The 17643-nt window shown below is 32.8% G+C and overlaps 3 protein-coding genes across 7 annotated transcripts in view; 1 reads left to right on the forward strand and 2 right to left on the reverse strand.

Moving 5' to 3' along the window:
* Positions 1-780, forward strand: part of LOC120777510 (supervillin-like) — a 199147-nt gene extending 198367 nt beyond the window's left edge. For all 3 annotated transcript variants that reach the window (XM_040108874.1, XM_040108876.1, XM_040108875.1), the window contains 3 exons: positions 37-153; positions 229-359; positions 516-780. In XM_040108874.1, coding sequence (XP_039964808.1) covers positions 37-153; positions 229-359; positions 516-755 — 488 coding nt within the window. In that variant the 3' untranslated portion in view covers positions 756-780. The remainder of the gene's footprint in view (positions 1-36; positions 154-228; positions 360-515) is intronic.
* Positions 781-5299: 4519 nt separating this feature from the next.
* LOC120777517 (purine nucleoside phosphorylase-like) lies at positions 5300-6483 on the reverse strand. The gene is made up of 2 exons (XM_040108886.1): positions 6345-6483; positions 5300-6289 (listed from the first exon to the last, which is right to left on the reverse strand). Exons 1-2 carry the CDS (start codon positions 6386-6388, stop codon positions 5404-5406), a joined length of 930 nt encoding a protein of 309 aa, XP_039964820.1. The 5' UTR covers positions 6389-6483; the 3' UTR covers positions 5300-5403.
* A 3926-nt stretch (positions 6484-10409) lies between these two features.
* Positions 10410-17643, reverse strand: part of LOC120777513 (purine nucleoside phosphorylase-like) — a 23057-nt gene continuing 15823 nt past the window's right edge. For 2 of the 3 annotated variants that reach the window (XM_040108879.1, XM_040108880.1), the window contains one exon: positions 10410-12052. In XM_040108879.1, coding sequence (XP_039964813.1) covers positions 11179-12052 — 874 coding nt within the window. In that variant the 3' untranslated portion in view covers positions 10410-11178. Of the gene's footprint in view, positions 12053-16280; positions 16392-17643 lie in introns of all 3 variants that reach the window. The other variant, XM_040108878.1, reaches the window with a different exon arrangement.

Below are 17643 nucleotides of genomic sequence, written 5' to 3' on the forward strand. Positions count from 1 at the left end.
TAAAAATTATAATTTATTTCTTTTAAATTTTTTTAGTAACCACTGAAGAGCGCAGCAGTCCAACGAATGAGAATCGCGCCGGCGTGAATCGTTGGATATCGGAGCGACGCGCTGCTTTGGAAACAGCCGTATCTTACTGGTGCGCCAAATTCGGTATGTGAGCCTAAAGTTGTTGTAGCCACATTGCAAATTGCTAATTATCTTTTTTATTTTTAATCCATTTATTAGGTGAAAATAACGAAAAAGACTTCCATGACATTAAAGGTTATGTCGTATGGGCTGGCCTAGAGCCATTGGCCTTTAAAGCTCTCTTCCCCGATTGGAGTGAGCGCGATGACATCAAAGAAATAAACATGCAGGTGAGTAGAGATCGAAGTATTAGCAGTATGTGTAGTTCTAGCGCTGTATTCTAGTAGGAAAAGGCAAGTGGCGAGTTTATTGATCTTCGTATATAATAAAAAGAAATATAAATATTTTTAGAGGCCATAAAATTAACAAATTTTCTCATTTTGTAGGATGGTCGTACTGATGAACCCACCCCCATCACTGATGTGCTAAAACAACTAACCCAAACCGAATATCCGCTTGCCATATTGAAGGAACGTCCACTGCCCGAAGGTGTGGATCCGACGCGCTTGGAATTGTATTTGAACGCAGCGGACTTCCAGACAGCGCTCGGCATGACCAGCGCCGAATTCGAACAGATGCCATTGTGGAAGCAGACCAATCTGAAGAAGGAGCGTGGCTTATTTTAGTTTTATTAAAATGACAAAACATAAAAAATAATATTTTGCTATTTAAATTAAATAAGTGAAAATTGCTTAAAGACTAGAACTAAACAAGCTAAAGTAGAAACAAGCATGAAAGCGCGAAAATGTTGCGCTTCGAAAACAAAACAAAATACAAAACAAAAAACGCTAAACATTGAGAATTATATTTTGTAATACTATAAGCATACATATGTATGTATATGAGCGTGCACGCAGACGCACATCGGCACATGAACACAATCATTTTTGATATATAAATATATATATATGCATATATGCAATACCACAACCACTAAAATATTTAATAACTTTTTACATATTTTACAAGCTTACAAAATATATATACATATATACACAAAAATGCGAGCGATTGATTCTAATATATATATTATATACTTACATATATACTTAGGCCTCATCTACATACGATACATACACAAGCATATACATATATGCTCTTAAATAAAATTAAACTAAAAATTTAAAAAGAAAAAAATAACAAAAGCTATATTATATAAAAGTTTTAACACATGCAAACATTCACACACACATATCTAGCAGCTCTGTGCGCATGCGCGTGCAATTTTTTGATACAATTTTACAATTTGCACATAAAATATATACAAAGGCAACGTTAAATTATTAAAAAAAAAAAATAAATTATTAAAAAAAATATTAAAAAAATGATAACCAAAAATTATGCCAGAAAATTGCTTAGCAGCAACTCGAGTGTTGTCGTAAAATAAAAAAATTAATAATTTAAAGAGCAATTGCATGCTTAAAGGCAGCACCAGCGCACAAGCTACACACATATTTATTTAATACTAAATTATAGAGCCTATATATGCAATTAAAAGCAATAAATTGTTTAAACTTTTCAAAAAAAAATGTAAAATTTGTTTCGCTATGCAAATTTTTAGGCAAAAAGTACACTAGTGTGCAGTAACTTACAAGTTTTGATTTTACTAAATATTGTGTTTGTTATTTTTACTTATGTACATTATTGCAGGCAACATTTAAATATAAAAAAAAATATTTAAAAAAAATTATAATTAAAAAATAATAATTTACAAAATGTATAAAATATTAAAACAAATAATTTTAAAAATAATTTTATCATCAAAAAAATATAATAAAAAAAATAAATTATATAAAAAATGTAATATTAAATAAATATAATAATAAAACATTCATTGAAAAATGATGATATTAAAAAAAAAATAATTTAAAAAATGTATATAATAATAAAAAAATTAAATAAAAATATATAAAAATATTTTTAATATAAAAATTATAATATTTATATTAGATAATATAAAAAGAACCATTTAAAAAGCATTTAAAAAAATAGAATATAAAAATTTTTTTAAAGAATAAAGTATAATATGTAAAATAATTTTAATATAAAAGTATATTTAATTAAAAATATTACAATATCAAAGAAATAATAATATTAAAACAAAAATATTTAAACAAATATACTAAAAGAAAATGTATGATAAAAAAATTTAATTATATAATATATATAATATGTATAAAAAATAATAAAAAATTAACTTTATTAAAGAAAAAAATATTGTATATTAAAAAATTTTATATAATAATATTAATAAAATATAATTTTTAAAATAATTTAATATAAAAAAATTATAAAATACAAAATGGTAATAATAAAAGAAACAAAATTTAAAAAAATATAAAGTAAAAACGAAATTATGATAAAAAAAATTAAAACATTCAAAAAATAAAAACAAAAATTACTATATGAAAAAGATATTTAAAATTACATTAAAAAATTTTAAAATAAAACTTTTATTAATAATTTAAAAAAAATATAACAATAAAAAATAACTTAAAAAAATATAAATATATTCATACTTACGTATTTTATATTTTTTAAATTAAAACCCACACAATTGTACATAAATAAATAACTTACATTGCTCGTTTGTACAGTTTATTTTGAAGCAATCGTTTTAGCACACTTTTTGTTTGTGTAATTTATTATGTAATTGTATACTGATCATGCTCTTTATGTTACACATACATACATACAAATGTATGCACAATATAATTTTATGTATTATGTGCTATTATTATATTTTTATACACACGTGTGTATTTTATTTTTATGTTTTGTAAATGTATTTGCAAAAACGCCCCGAAATTTAGTTCAAATTATTTTAATGTATTTTATTTTTAATTTTATTTTATAAAATATAAATATAATTTTATATGTGCCTCTTTTAAGTTAAATATTATTTTGTATTGATTTCTTGTTATAATTAACTGTTACTTAGTTATTGCATACAAAAGCGCATGCGTCCTGATGCCGGGCGCGCTAATAATATTGCTTAGTACATTTCAATAAAGTTGAATTTCTAGCAAAAATAACTGAGTTTTATTTTACGAAAATTTTTTGAAAAATTTTCTAAAACTGCAATAAAAACTTTTTAATCTCAAATTATAGCGCTTGCGTTGCCCTATAATCCACATTTTACTGAAATTGTCTGCAACCTAGCGCTCCGAAGTTATCGCTAAGCGACCTCCAGCTCTTACTTAAAAATTAATTTTAAAAAATTTCGGCAACAGCAACAAACTTTTTTTATTTTGGATTTATAGCACATGAATTGCTCTAAATTACGGTTTTTATCGAAAGCGCCTACTGGCTACCGTTCAGAAGTTATGAGCGTTTTTCCATTTGGCAGCATAGCCTCACCTTCAAAATTTACTTTTTAAAAATACTTCTGCAACAACAGCAAAAACTTTTTCCCACTCAAATTATTGTACAAGCAGTTTTCTAAAATCCAGTTTTTACCGCAATCCGATACGGCTCTCCATTCAAAAGTTATTAGCGTTTTTCCATTCGGCACTCAATGTACCAAGCAAAGCCCCTGACGGCATGCTACACTTTTGCTAATCAGCAGCACACTAACTCGCGTGGTGTGTGTGTGTGTCATCTTTTCAACTTTGAAAAGTGCAATTTCTGGCACTTTTCTCAGTCGTGCTACCAGGCGACCAGAAGGCAGCAGTAGGCGACTGCCAAATGGAAAAATGCTAATAACTTCTAAACGGAGCGTCGTATCGGATTACGGTAAAATTTCGATTTTACAGAAATGCTTGTACTACAACTTGAGTTGAAAAAATTGTTTGTTGTTGTTGCAGAAGTATTAATAAAAATTAAGTTTTCAACGTAAATCGATGTTTGGAAATGAATAAACGCTAATAACTTTTGAAGGGACAGCCGTATCGAATTACGGTAAAAACTGGATTTTAGAGGAATGCTTGCACTACACTTGAGTTAAAAAAAAAGTGTTGTTGTTGAGGAACTTTTTATAAAAATTAAGTTTTCAAGGTGAAACTATGGTAACGAATGGACAAAAGCCTATAACTTCTAAACGGTGCGTCGCCGCTGATTTCGGTGAAAACAGTAATTTAGAGGAACTCAAGTGCTAGAAATCCAAAATAAAAAAAATGTTTATTGTTGTTGCAGAAGTTTATAAAAATTAAATTTTTTGGTTAGAGCTAGCGGCCGCTTGGAAAAACGCCGATATCTTCTGAACAGTAAGTTCTAGATGACTTTGGTAAAAAGTGGATTATAGGAAAAGGTATTCGCTATAACTTGAAAGTGAAAGTTGTTTTGTTGTTGTTGGCAGTTTTTTAATAAAGAGGAATAATACAACTTAAAACTATGACGGCAAAGAGAAAAGAGCTTATAACTTTTGAACGGTAAGCCGTACGGAGTTCCGGTAAAAAGTAGATTATAGAGCAACGCAAGCGCTATGATTTGGAATTAATGTTATTGTTGTTGTTGTTATAGATTTTTTAATATTTTTAAATATATAACTCAAAACTTTGTTTTGGAAAATATCACTGCTAAACTTGGCTTAATTCAAACCTTTAGTATTCCCACTGGCTCATAAAAATATGAAGTTCAGTTGTCTTTTACTGATTTTATGAATAAATCGTTTTTTGTTAAAGTGTATTAAGGAGTAGGTGAGGCTGTGATCCTTTGTAATACCAATATCAGTCTGCAAGGAGTTCGGCAGTAGAAGAGAAAGTGCCTGGATGATTCCACCTCATTACAGTTTTGACAAAATATTTCTATGTGAAGCTATTGGACAGTGTCTAGTAAGAACACCTACAATTGCCACAAGATTAACAGTGCTAAGAGCAAGTAGCTTAGGCGACCACTCTCGGTTCAGACAGAAGTCCCATCGAGGTAATGATAATCTCCTTAGCAATCTCATCCGCTTTGTAGTTTCGATTCTGCTTCATGATATTACTATTGAGGTTATGCACTCCTGAAATAGCTTTGAGAACACAATCAGCGGGCTCAAAGCCGTTATAACCGCTCTTAGGAATATAGAAAATAAGTTTTCAAGCAAAGTTGAACCAAATTGTCATAGCTAAAAATAGCTCATCTGGTGATTCTCTATCGTCCACTAGGAAATGGGTTCGATCCTTGCTATATTGAATCAAGACATTTTTTATAACTGATACTTGATTTATTGTAAAATATGTTTCTGTAGGTTTGTAAACTTCAAAAATTTCGACTTTTCTGTAAATGAAATTAAAAATAGATAATTTGTATTTTCACTAATCCTGCTTGCATCTCAGGAACCCTCGTTTCTCACGTTGTGCAGCCACAGTCCGACGATCCGCTGCTACCACGCTCAGCTGCTATAGATTTGATCATGCGACACATTAGCTCACGGCAAGTGCTCTCCCGACTTTTACCCACCGCCACGACCTCAGCATGATTGGCATACTCTTTCTTTTCGTAGTCCAGTGATGACTTGTTGGTGATAAGACTGAAGGCGAACACCTTCAGGCCGCAGTGCTGGGCCACGACCACCTCATGAGCGGTCGACATGCCGACAGCATCTACGCCACAAGTGTGCAACATCTTACACTCAGCGATGGTTTCATAGTTAGGACCACCTAGAAAGCAATATGTGCCCACTTTCACCACATCCGGTATACCCATCTCTTTGGCTACGCTCAGAGCGCGCGTAATCAATGCGGGATTGTAGGCATCGGTCATGGGTGGAAAGCGCGGTCCGAACCGGTCATCATTCGGTCCACGTAATGGTGAATTGCCAGAAAATCCGACGAAGTTGATATGATCGCGTATGAGCATAATATCACCCACCTTATAAGTGGGATTTATGCCGCCCGCCGCATTGGTGACCATCAAGTATTCAATACCCATCACTTTCATGACGCGCACCGGCAACGAGCACTTCACCAATGGATAACCCTCGTAGTAGTGAAAGCGTCCCTGCATGGCCAACACTGGTAGGCCCTCCAGCATGCCGATGACCAGGCGTCCCGCATGTCCGGGCACCGTTGAGACCGGAAAACCGGGTATGTCCTTGTAATCGATATTTTGTGCATTCGTAATGGCTTCGGTGAGTGAGCCCAGACCCGAGCCACAAATAATGCCGATAACCGGTTTGACTTTTATGCGCGACAGAATATTATCAGCGATCGCTTTGACCGCTTCGTAGGTGATGCTAGGGAGAAAATCAATCAAAATGGATATGTAGGGATGTGATTGAGATATCTTACGTCTTATCTTCACATTTGCCTGTCGCGCACTTAACATCCGCCATTACGTATGCGAAACGAGGGTACGATGCAGCGGATTAATGAATTATTATTATTTTTTATTTTTTAAATTGTAAAAGAAAATATTGCGACCGAAACTTAAAACTAAAGAAAATAATTTGATTTTTGAAAATTTATTTCATTTTCATTTTGATTGAAGACTCGCAGGGGCTTATGTGGAGAAACAGGTAGGAATGATGTAAGCGAGGTCATTCTAAATGACTACTAAACTAACGGTACTAACGATGTGTTTGTAGAGGCAGCTTACTCTGGAGTTGTGTGTGTTCTCGGAAATTGTGCGGTGATTACATATTCAACATGATACTAAAAGAATTTAATTTTTTTCTGGAGATCTGGAACTGGACATACTAAATGTATAATTACCAAAAATAAAAATTAAAAAAAGTCTAAGTCTTCAACTGATTTTCTGCAGTCCATTTTATTGAAGTTGTGGAGGGTTTGAAGAAAATAAAAAAAAAATAAATAATTATAAATTAAGTCAACAATGTTGATATAAAGAATAAAAGAAACCAAATGTTTATACTAGGATATGTGTTTGACTAAGTTGTAAAGCAAAAAAAAACTTTTTTAGAGTTGCCACCTGTCTTCACATACATACATATGTACATACATACATACATATGTACATACATATGTATGTACATGTACAAAAAGTTTTTCCAAATACAATTGTGCATACTAAGAAACGTGTTTGAGTTAGTTGTAATGCAAACAGTTTTTTTAGAGTTGCCACCTTTTCTTACATACGTGAATATGAAGTTTTGCAAAAACAATTGCGCATACTAAGAAATGTGTTTAGATAACCTTTATTGAAAAAATTTTTTTTTGGAGTTGCCACCTGTCTTCACATATGTATACATACATATGTACATACATACATACATATGTACATATGCACATGTACAAAAAGTTTGTTAAAATTCAATTATGCATACTAAGAAATGCGTTTGAGTAAGTTGTAATGCAAAAAATATTTTTTACAGTTGCCACCTGTTTTCACACACAAGTACAAAAGGTTTTTTAAAATACAATTGTGCTTACTAAGAAATATGTTTGCATATGTAATTTTTATTGAAAAAAATTTTTGGAGTTGCCACCTGCATTTAAATTTTTTTTTCAAATATACAAAATATTAGATAATTTAAAATATAGTGTCCGCAAATTTACAGGGGCTTCCGTTGAAGTGTGATATGTTACAAGGTTGCCACCCTTCTTCAATTGTTTTCAGTTATTAATAAAATTTAATTAGGGAAAATTAATATAAGATTACAAAATGAAACTATTTACACATAAAAATAAAAAATTGGTGACAAATTTTAAATTAAAATTTATTATGCCAAATAATGATGATTTCGAAGACTTAAATTCAAGAACAAGAAATTATAGTTAGTTGCTGATATAACCGATGTACATACATATAAGGGACAATATGCCAGCTGTTGGTTACAGAAGCGGACCTTATTGCTATTTCGATTTATTTCCTGTTACCATAAAGCAAGTGTTATATTAGTATACATACATATGTATGTGTATATGTACATATATAATTGCAATTTGAAAAGATACATTTATACAGAATATCAATATATACATACATACATACATAGGTATGTATATTACATTTTAATTTTCTATATTTGTGTAAGTGAATTTTTCACACATATCCATACATATAAATGCCCGCCTCTGGTGTAGAAATCGCCTAAATACATAACTAATTATAGCATACTTTTAGGCTGCAAAAATTTCTAAAATAACAGCAAATGCCATTTGGAAACTATTTAAGGTTAATAGGCAAATAAATTAAGTTAAAAGATTTTCAAAAAATTTATATGAAATTTTAAGGTTTTTAACTTCTATTGTTCCTAAACTCTGACTTAAGATATATTAAGGATCTGTATAAGTCGAATACTTCGAGAAGGACTCTAATAAGTTCGAGTTTCCGAGTATCTTTAAAATTTTCGATTTCACAAGATAACAAGCTTTAGGGATTGCCAAACTAAATTCAATGATATTAAAATAGTAGCAAAAGCTTGAAATTGCTAAGAGTACTTCATTAATCGTATGGAGGAGTAGCTTAAGTCGAATTGAGGTGCATATTACTTACTTTTTAGGCTAAAGGGTATAGACGAAGGCATAAACTTTGTTTGCAAATTTATATTTCAATTTTAATATTGATATTGGGTTCTAAAACATCATTAAATTGGTAGAATAGTGAAACCTTCCTTTTTCTTTGGCAAATCTCCTGTAGTATCGATCAGCTATAGTGTCAATCAGCTTCAATATGAAAAACTTTAACGCGGTCTTGTCGAAATTTTATGTATCAAGTCAGGCGGTGATAGATATTGTAAAATTATTATACTTTTTTCTATAAAAAATTAAACAATTGCTAGAAGCAGAGTCGTTCGGAGCAGCCCGGATGAAAAAGTTGATTTAGATGACTGGACCAGTAGCCGCGAAACTATAATATCCTTTTTAAATTGAATTCTATAACAAAATATGAAAACGTCTTCTTTCTAGCCATGTTGTTTGATATAAACAAACTTCAAGTCGAAACTGCATCAAGATTGAAATTGGTCATGTTGAATGCTTTAGGCAATAGCCCATGTCAAATTTCGTGATGATATTTTGTGAAATAAAAGAGTTTTCCAAATACAAAAAGAACTTATTTTTTAATCGATTAGTCTGTACGGCAGCTAAATCCTATATTGATTTGATATCGGTGATTTCGATAAATTATAAAAAATAAATAAATATAAATTTCAAAATTTATTTATTATTATTAGAAAAAGATTGAAAAAAGGCTATTTCTTACGCAAGGAAACCCATATAACCCTCTTTAGGGGTCAGTACGGTTATCTTTTTTTCCAAAAAAATATTTTTTTTGCATTTTCTGTTCTCTTATACCCTTAGAATTAATGTAGAAACCCACTTAACCATTGGAAAGTTTCGAAAAAGGCCGAAAAATAATAATACCGCTCGACTTTCGTAGCGCTCGGAGTGCACACCTGGTACAGTACACACCAGTACCTCAAACTTTAAACGCGTTTTTCTCAAAACACATTTTTTTGAACTGGCGGTCATGATTCCGGTCGAACTACCCAACCGATCAGCTTATTTTTTTTTTAAATGTCCACAAAACGCCTGGCTATCGTCTCTATATTTTTTATAATTTATGACAAATTTTATGTAAAAAACCATGGGGAAAAATGAAGAAAAAAAACAGTAATTACTTTTTTATTTATCAACATTTTTTCATGATTCTAGTAGGGGCGATAACCATTCACGTACTTTTTAAAAATAAATTGGGCTTTTTTGTGTTTCAGATAATCCAAACATGAGAAATCGTATCCGCCAGTGAAAAAACGCATCTCATTCACGTAGTCATTTCTAAGACAGATGTCATCAAAAATTCCGAAAAAAAATTGTTTATACACTCCACGATATAAGTACACATATATCGTCACCTGAAATGCAAAATAACGTAACAACATTTTCGGAAATTTACAATGGCGTGAATGAAACACAAAATAAAATGGAACATGAGTGAAAAAAAAATTTAATATTGGTTAAAACTGGTTTATATCTGAGTGCAGAACCTAAAAATGTTGAACATATGTAATATTATGTATGTTATTTGAAGTAGTGAAGCGTAATCAATAAGACATTCAATTTCGAGTTTTTTGATGATACGTTATTTTGCATTTCAGGTGACGATGTGTACCTCATGATATGTGAAAAATGTTCTGTTGTAGAATAAAAATTTCTATGAAAAAAAATGTCAAAAAAACAGGCCAGATTACCCTGCTGACCCCTTAAGCAGTTTTAGAGCTCTAGACTGGGATGACCCTTCAAACCGCATAAAATACAAAAAAAAAAAACAGTTGTGTTAAACTAAGAACCCACAAATTCGACATGAGCTACTTTTTCGTGGAAATCCGCCACACAGCAGTTAATTTGTCTAATGAAAAAAATTAAAATCACTTTAAATTATTTTGGGTGCTCAATACATACATAATTGTTTTATTATTTGATCCAAAATACAATGAATTGTTTCAATACGTCAATCAAATACTCATTATTGTGCAAATTCATATCTTCTTTAAAAAGAGTAGTACATTCTAATAAATAATGTCGAATACAGTTATAGTAAATATGTAAATGCTAAAAGTACAACACATGTATACTTTACACTTAAAATAATAAATAAGTTTTATATAATACAGAAGACAACGCTTTAGTTAGTATTGGACACGCATTAGCTCCAAAGCGCTACATATTCACTGGCTTACTGCACGCCTTGGACTGTCTTTATGAAATAAAAAATAAAAAAAACTACAATATTAAATGCAACAAGTAGTGGGTGACTCAAAGTCGAACGCGTACAAATACCGTAATGTTAATAATATTGTATATAAAACTGTCTACATACATAAATACATAGATCATACAGAGTCAACAAACTGAGCCAACACAAAACATAATAAAAACTGTCTACAACTACAAATCTAGTGCAAAGCTACGGAGTAATCTTACATCGCTTAAGTGTTACCTCATAATACGTGTCTGTAGTTATAAACGGCCAGTGGTTTGTGTATGTGCTAGGTGCGTAACCAGATTATATACGAACGCGCGCTATCTCGCTCCCACTTGGTTTTACACGCTACTCTTTACTTATGTCTTTTTTTATTTTTCTTTATACGTAACTACGTAGCAAGCTATGCTATGATTACAAACTAAGATATTTTTGGTTCGTTTCCCCCGGTTTCAGCGCTTATTTCTTGCCATTCTTCTGCTGCATCTCCTCGGCCAACTCGCGCACCATGCGACACATTAATTCACCACAAATCGTTTGCCGCGATTTGCCGACCATTACGACTTCCTCGTGATTGGCATCCTCCTCGCTGCTGTCATAGTCGAAGGCACACTTATTCGTGATCAAACTGAAAGCGAACACCGTCAGATCGCAATGCCTGGCCGTGATCACTTCGTGCACCGTGGACATGCCCACCGCATCCACGCCCATAATGCGCAACATTTTCAACTCGGCTACAGTCTCGTAATTGGGACCACCCAGGCAGGTGTAGACACCTTCATGCACGTCATTCTCAATGCCCATCTCACGCACCACTTTACGCGCCTTACGCACCAAATGACGATCGTAGGCGTTCGTCATGGGCGGGAAACGTGGACCAAAGCGTGGATCGTTGGGCCCTTGCAGCGGCGAATTGCCCGCAAAGCCCATAATATTGATGTGGTCGCGCACGATCATGATGTCACCGACTTTGTATTTCGGGTTGAGACCGCCCGCGGCATTTGTGGCGAACAAATACTTAATACCGACCAATTTCAAGACACGCACAGGCATGGAACATTTCGCCAACGGATAGCCCTCATAGTAGTGGAAGCGACCCTGCATGGCAACGACGGGCATGCCCTCCAAATAGCCGAAGATCATGCGGCCGACATGACCCTCCACCGTAGAGACGGGAAAGTTCGGTATGTCCTTATACTCGAAGGCTTGTGTGCCGGTAATGTGATCGGCTAGCGAATTCAAGCCCGAGCCGCAAATGATGCCGATGACGGGCCGAATGCTGGTGCGTTCCAAAAAGTAATCGGCGATCTCTTTGATCAGCTCATAGGAATAGCTGTAAGTAAAGAGAAGAAGTGGTTAAAAATTAATATTATTTGCAAATATTTAAAAACATTTATTATACGTATATATGTGTGTGTGTATTTGTAAGTCGGTGTAAAACAAAAACCTCAATGCTGTTTGTGTTGTTGTTGTTCGTTGATGACGCAACATTTTTGTGTAGAAACTAAAATTTTGTGCGAAAATATAATATGTGTGTATACAAAACCAACGAAAAATTCAAAACATAAAAGACACAAAAACAATTTTGTTTACAACCCCACGGCTTTCAATGCTCCTAGCAGAATAATTTGACGCCGTTAATCGAGAAAACGTTAGACCAACAAAAATTTAAGACTCACCTACTAATATTTAGTTATCTGTTTTGATGTTTCGTTTAAAAAATAAAGTTGAAAATATTTTCCCAAAATTTGTTATCAAAAACAAGCAACTCTGCTTTTCTTATCTTTCCCATTAATTTACGTGACTTTAAGACAATAACAACTGTTTCAAAGCCTACATGCATACAAAGGTCTTCATACCAGAGCTCAATGCTCGCTTCTTCACTTATTTGGATTTCACGTTTGAAGTTTTTTTTCATAAATGGGTTCTCAAAGTTTTCATTCAACTCCGAAAAATCATAACCTCAAAGTATACTAGAAACATATGAATTATCTACAAACGAGGTGTATCAGAAAATAATATAAATTTTAAAAATTCGAGAGTTGGTGAGTTCTATTGTCGTGAATGCTTGGCCAAAAACAATATTGTAACGATACTTCAGTCTTCATATTCGCCAGACATGCCTCGGTGTCTTTTTCCTATTTCCAAATATAAAGAGAACCTTAAAAGGTGGACGAAAATCGTTGAACGAGTCAAGAATCGAGTTTGAGCAATCTTTCGACGATTCGAAGAGGTGCTGGCATAAGTGCATAATATCGAAAAGGAAGTATATTAAAAAAAAAACAACATTAATGTAGACGAAAAAAAAAGTTTTCCCCCAAAAAACGCTATTTTTTGAAGAAATCTCGTACTTCCCTTCTTAAGTCCTCACTACCTACTCAATCTTGTATTTTTCTCATATTAAAACGCTAAAAGTTAGATTTTCAAACAATAATTAAGTGCGAAATAATATTATTGGTCGAACCTCATGACTGTTAAAATGTAAATAATAAGAAAACAATTTCTAAAAATGTTTCCACAAATTACTAACCTAAAAAATAAATTGAAAATCGTTTTCAAATAACCAAAATATTTTTAATAGGAAACCAAAGTGCTTGAAATTTCTCGACAAAAAACTCATCAAAACATTCATAAATATTCAAATAATATTCTAGTTATTCAAGATAAATCACAAGTTGCTCGAAGTCTTGGTTTAAAAAAAGCGAAATTGAAGGTAAAAACACACGTACTTTGAAAAATTGTAAGCACCTCATGAATCATCTGCTGAACTATCGAGCAGGTTACAGTGACAAGCCCTCTTGTACTCATTACAATTATCGCAAAGTGTTTTGTATTTATGTATGAACGATTATTTCATGAATTTTAATTACAAATGTTATCTAAGTTGTTATTTGCGAGAGTGCTATAACGCACAGATGTTTTGACTTTGAAAATTCATTGAAAGGGAAAGTGTGATAAGATAAGCGAAGCGAGAAAAACGACACTCATGCTAAACACCATAAATAACACTTCAGGTGGTTCCCAGGAAAGATTTTAAATATAAACACAGCACTTTCGGCATTTGTCAAGGAGACAGTTTAATTTTGATATTTGAGATAAATTGAGATATTTTTTAGCAATCTTTCGAATGTTATATGACTCTCGTGAAAATCAGTCGATGAGTCGAAAATATAATTGTTTTTGAACTGCCTGTTGTTACAATTACTTTCCAATAAGTGCCATGATAAAGCAAATAAAACAAAACAGAACAATTTCTTTTACCTTGAAAATGTTATTTATGACACTAATTTTGCGAAATTCACATCAAAACTACTATAGCTAACTTCGATTCGTCATTTCAAGAGAGTACGGGGATACCTCATTTAAGTTGTAGATGTTAGCGTAGGGTTGCACCACAAGTGCTGCCTAGTTGGTATAGTTTGTTCGATTCGCTGGAGAGTAACGCTTGGCGTATCGAAGACATCCCAGGCATATTTTTTCTTTTTTTGAATTAAAAAAATTTCAAGTAATTGTTGTCAGTATCAAGTATCAAAATCTCTTCCACAAGTTATCTAAACGAAATCGTACCTTTATGTTTCCTGTGATTAAGTAATTAAAAAGCTTTCAATTAACACAATAAATCTTGTCGTTGATAATTTAAACTATCGAAAATGTAATTAAAAAACAAATTGAGGAACGTGTCAAAATTATTTTATGTTGCCAAATAGCTTTGAACTGATAAGGAAAACCATTGGGGGCCATAAAAATTTACGAATGAGATTAAAAATGTGCTTTCCGCAAGCATACAAAAAGGACTGAAAGAAGAAAAAACATTAACTACGGCTGCATCCGAGCTATAATACCCTTCACAAATGCAAAGGTGCCATACAAGTACTGTTTCTTTAGAGATTATATCGTTCCCTTGGAAAATAAATCATGACAACTTTCTTAAAGATATTTTGCCAAATAATTTTTTTACTCAAAAACATGATTTTTATCGCTCAATCTGTGTGACAAGTATACGCCGCAGTGATTCGTTATCAGCATCCCTGCAAACGAGCAGATTTTTGTAAAGAGAAGAACGTGCGCAAAAATTCAGATTGATACCTCAAAACTGAGGGTCTGGTTCGCATATTTACAAACGGACGGACGGACAGGCAGGCGCTGATCATTTACTATATGTAAGTTGTGACAAAAAATCATCCAGAAATTATAATTAAATATCCCGGTTAAACGATATTTCAAAAAAATGTATTTTGTTAAGTTGATAGGACTGTCCTTAATTGCCAGCTGCTTAAGTCGGTACACCTCAGTAGTTTGTTCTCTCAATTTTTGTATTTCTAATAAAATTTTGTGCTTGGAATCGTTGCAAATGTTGGAAAAGGCTTACGGTGATTCAGTTTTATCAAAAACACAAGCCTACGAGTGGTACAAAGCTGTCAAGACGGTCGAAAGATCGTTGAAGACATGCTTCGTTCTCGACGACCTTCGACCTCTTCAACTGATGAAAAAGTTAAAAAAGTGAAGGATATGGTGTTTGAAAATCGCCAGAGAGCTCGACATCTCTTGCGAGTTCGTTCGAATGATTTTGGTGGTATTTTGAGTATGACATATGTTCGTGCTCGACTTGTCGCGATAAAACTGACCGTAACAGATCTCTTTGGTCATGCTTGATAGTGCGAATTCCGATTCCACATGGAGAGTATAAGACATGGGTTTAAATAATCATAGGTATGGAACCCGCTTTCAGTCGATCGAAAATTCGATGAAGGTGCTGAAGGCCATTTCAAAAAGAGCCTATGAAAAGTGTTTTGAGGATAGGAAAATATCTGCTGGGGATTACTTTGAAGGCGGCAAAATTTCAGATCTATATCCCAAAATCTGAGGGGCTAGTTCCCATATGTGCAGATTGACGCTTGACTAAATCGACTCAGCTCGTCAGTGTCGGGCGCGGGCTCGAACTCGGGCGTTTCCTTCAGTGTGGTAAAAACATTGTGGCAAACTTAATATACCCTATTCAGGGTATAGAAAAATTAAACACAACAAAATGAGTAACATAATAAATTTAGAGAGAAAAAACATTATATACAACAATATAACAGAGAAAATTAATAATAAAATAAAACAACAAAAATAAATAATCAAAAATGTAACAAAATTGTAAAACAAACGCGAAAATAATATTAAATAAATAAAATATACACAATAAAACTAGTAAAAACTAATTAAAAAAATTAAAAATGAGCTAAATTTAATAAAATGCAGTTAATTGAAATAAAACTAAAAATATTACGCAACTTAAACAAAAAAATTTAATAAATCAGGTAGTATAGGTAGGACAGTTGGTTAAGACGGAGGTATACATATACATGTTTTTTGTTGTTTTTTTTTATAAATGAGAAAAAGTTTCTTGTCTACTTATTCACAAAAAAGTGGATATCAAACATGTGTAAGTAATTGTGTGCTAATTTTGATGAATTTGGACAAAAACATAAAATCAAAAACATTACATCGAAACGTGTGTTAATATAAAAAAGGACAAACAACGAAAATTGAAAATTTCGAAAATTTGGACTACAAACTTTTCTTCATTTATAACCATCTTAATGCGATTCTCGACTTCGACTTCATCCAAGGTGTCCTGCTGATTGTTGTTATTGTTATTGTTGGCGGACGTCGAGCCGGCGGCATCACTGGAATTACAACAAAAGAGAGAGAGAGTGAGAGTGAGTTTAAAAAAGTGACACAATTCAGTATCCGCATGGCGATTTGTTGTAGTTGTAGTGATTTGGTGCAGAAATTGTAGTTTGTTCGGCAGGTGTGCTTGCGTGCGTGTGTGTGGGTGTGTAAGTGTGTGACCTTCACTTGAGAACAGCAACAATCTTAACTCGATGGTGTGACGTGCTATTTATTGCTGGAATTTGCTGTGTTGTTGGCAGCTTGTTAGCTAATTTGCTGTGTCTTTTTATATTTTTTTATTTTAGTGCGAAATATTTTGTTTACATGTGTGTGTGTGTGTTTTTGCTTTAATTATTAGTTGTTGTTGTGATTGGAATTATTATCGAACTTGCTCTGTTCACTTTCGTGTTTAAAACAACAACTGTTATTGTTGTTTGTTGACTATGAGGCAATTACGCCCCTTCCAATAATTATCAGTAATTATTACTAAAAAATCAATAAATCGCCTTTTGCTTGGCAAATTTCTTACGAAACTAGTGAACTAGAACTTTTTATGACAACTTAATTGATTGACAACACAATCAATGTTGTGCAAACAAAAAATGTGTGTGTGTGTATATATTTTGGGCTCTTACATTAGGTTGTGGCCAAATGGTGTGTGATATTTTTAATATTTTTTAATCTAAAAAAAACTGCTTAGAAAGTATTTTTATACCCGGCACAGAAGAAAATGTCGGACTCTGTAAAAAAGACATATAAATGATCAGCCTGACTAGCTGTGGCGATTCAGTCAAGTCGGCCGGTATGCTGGTTTCTAGTCCCTCATTTTTGAGATATCGAGCTGAAACTTTGCACACGTCCTTTTCTCGCCAACAAGCTACTTATTTGTGGGATTTACCGATATTGGACTAGTATAGCATATAGCTGCCATACAAACTGAACAATTCAAATCGAGTTCTTGTAAGGAAAAATCTTTTATTTGTTGAAATATATTCTAGAAATTTGGCACAGTTTATTGTCAGAGCCAATAATGTAAACTCCGAAGAAATTATATAGATCGGATAACTATAGCTAATAGCTGCCATATAAATTGAACGATCCAAATAAAGTTCTTGTATGGAAAACTTTTTTATTTGATGGGGTATCCTCAGAAAGTTTGGCATAGATTATTGTCAAAGGCTATAATACAATCTCCGGTGAAATTATACAGATCCGATAACTATAGCTAATATCTGTCATACAAACTGACCAAACAAAATCAAGTTC

This window comes from Bactrocera tryoni, chromosome 5 (genome assembly GCF_016617805.1).
Source record: "Bactrocera tryoni isolate S06 chromosome 5, CSIRO_BtryS06_freeze2, whole genome shotgun sequence".
Classification (NCBI taxonomy): Eukaryota; Metazoa; Arthropoda; class Insecta; order Diptera; family Tephritidae; genus Bactrocera; species Bactrocera tryoni.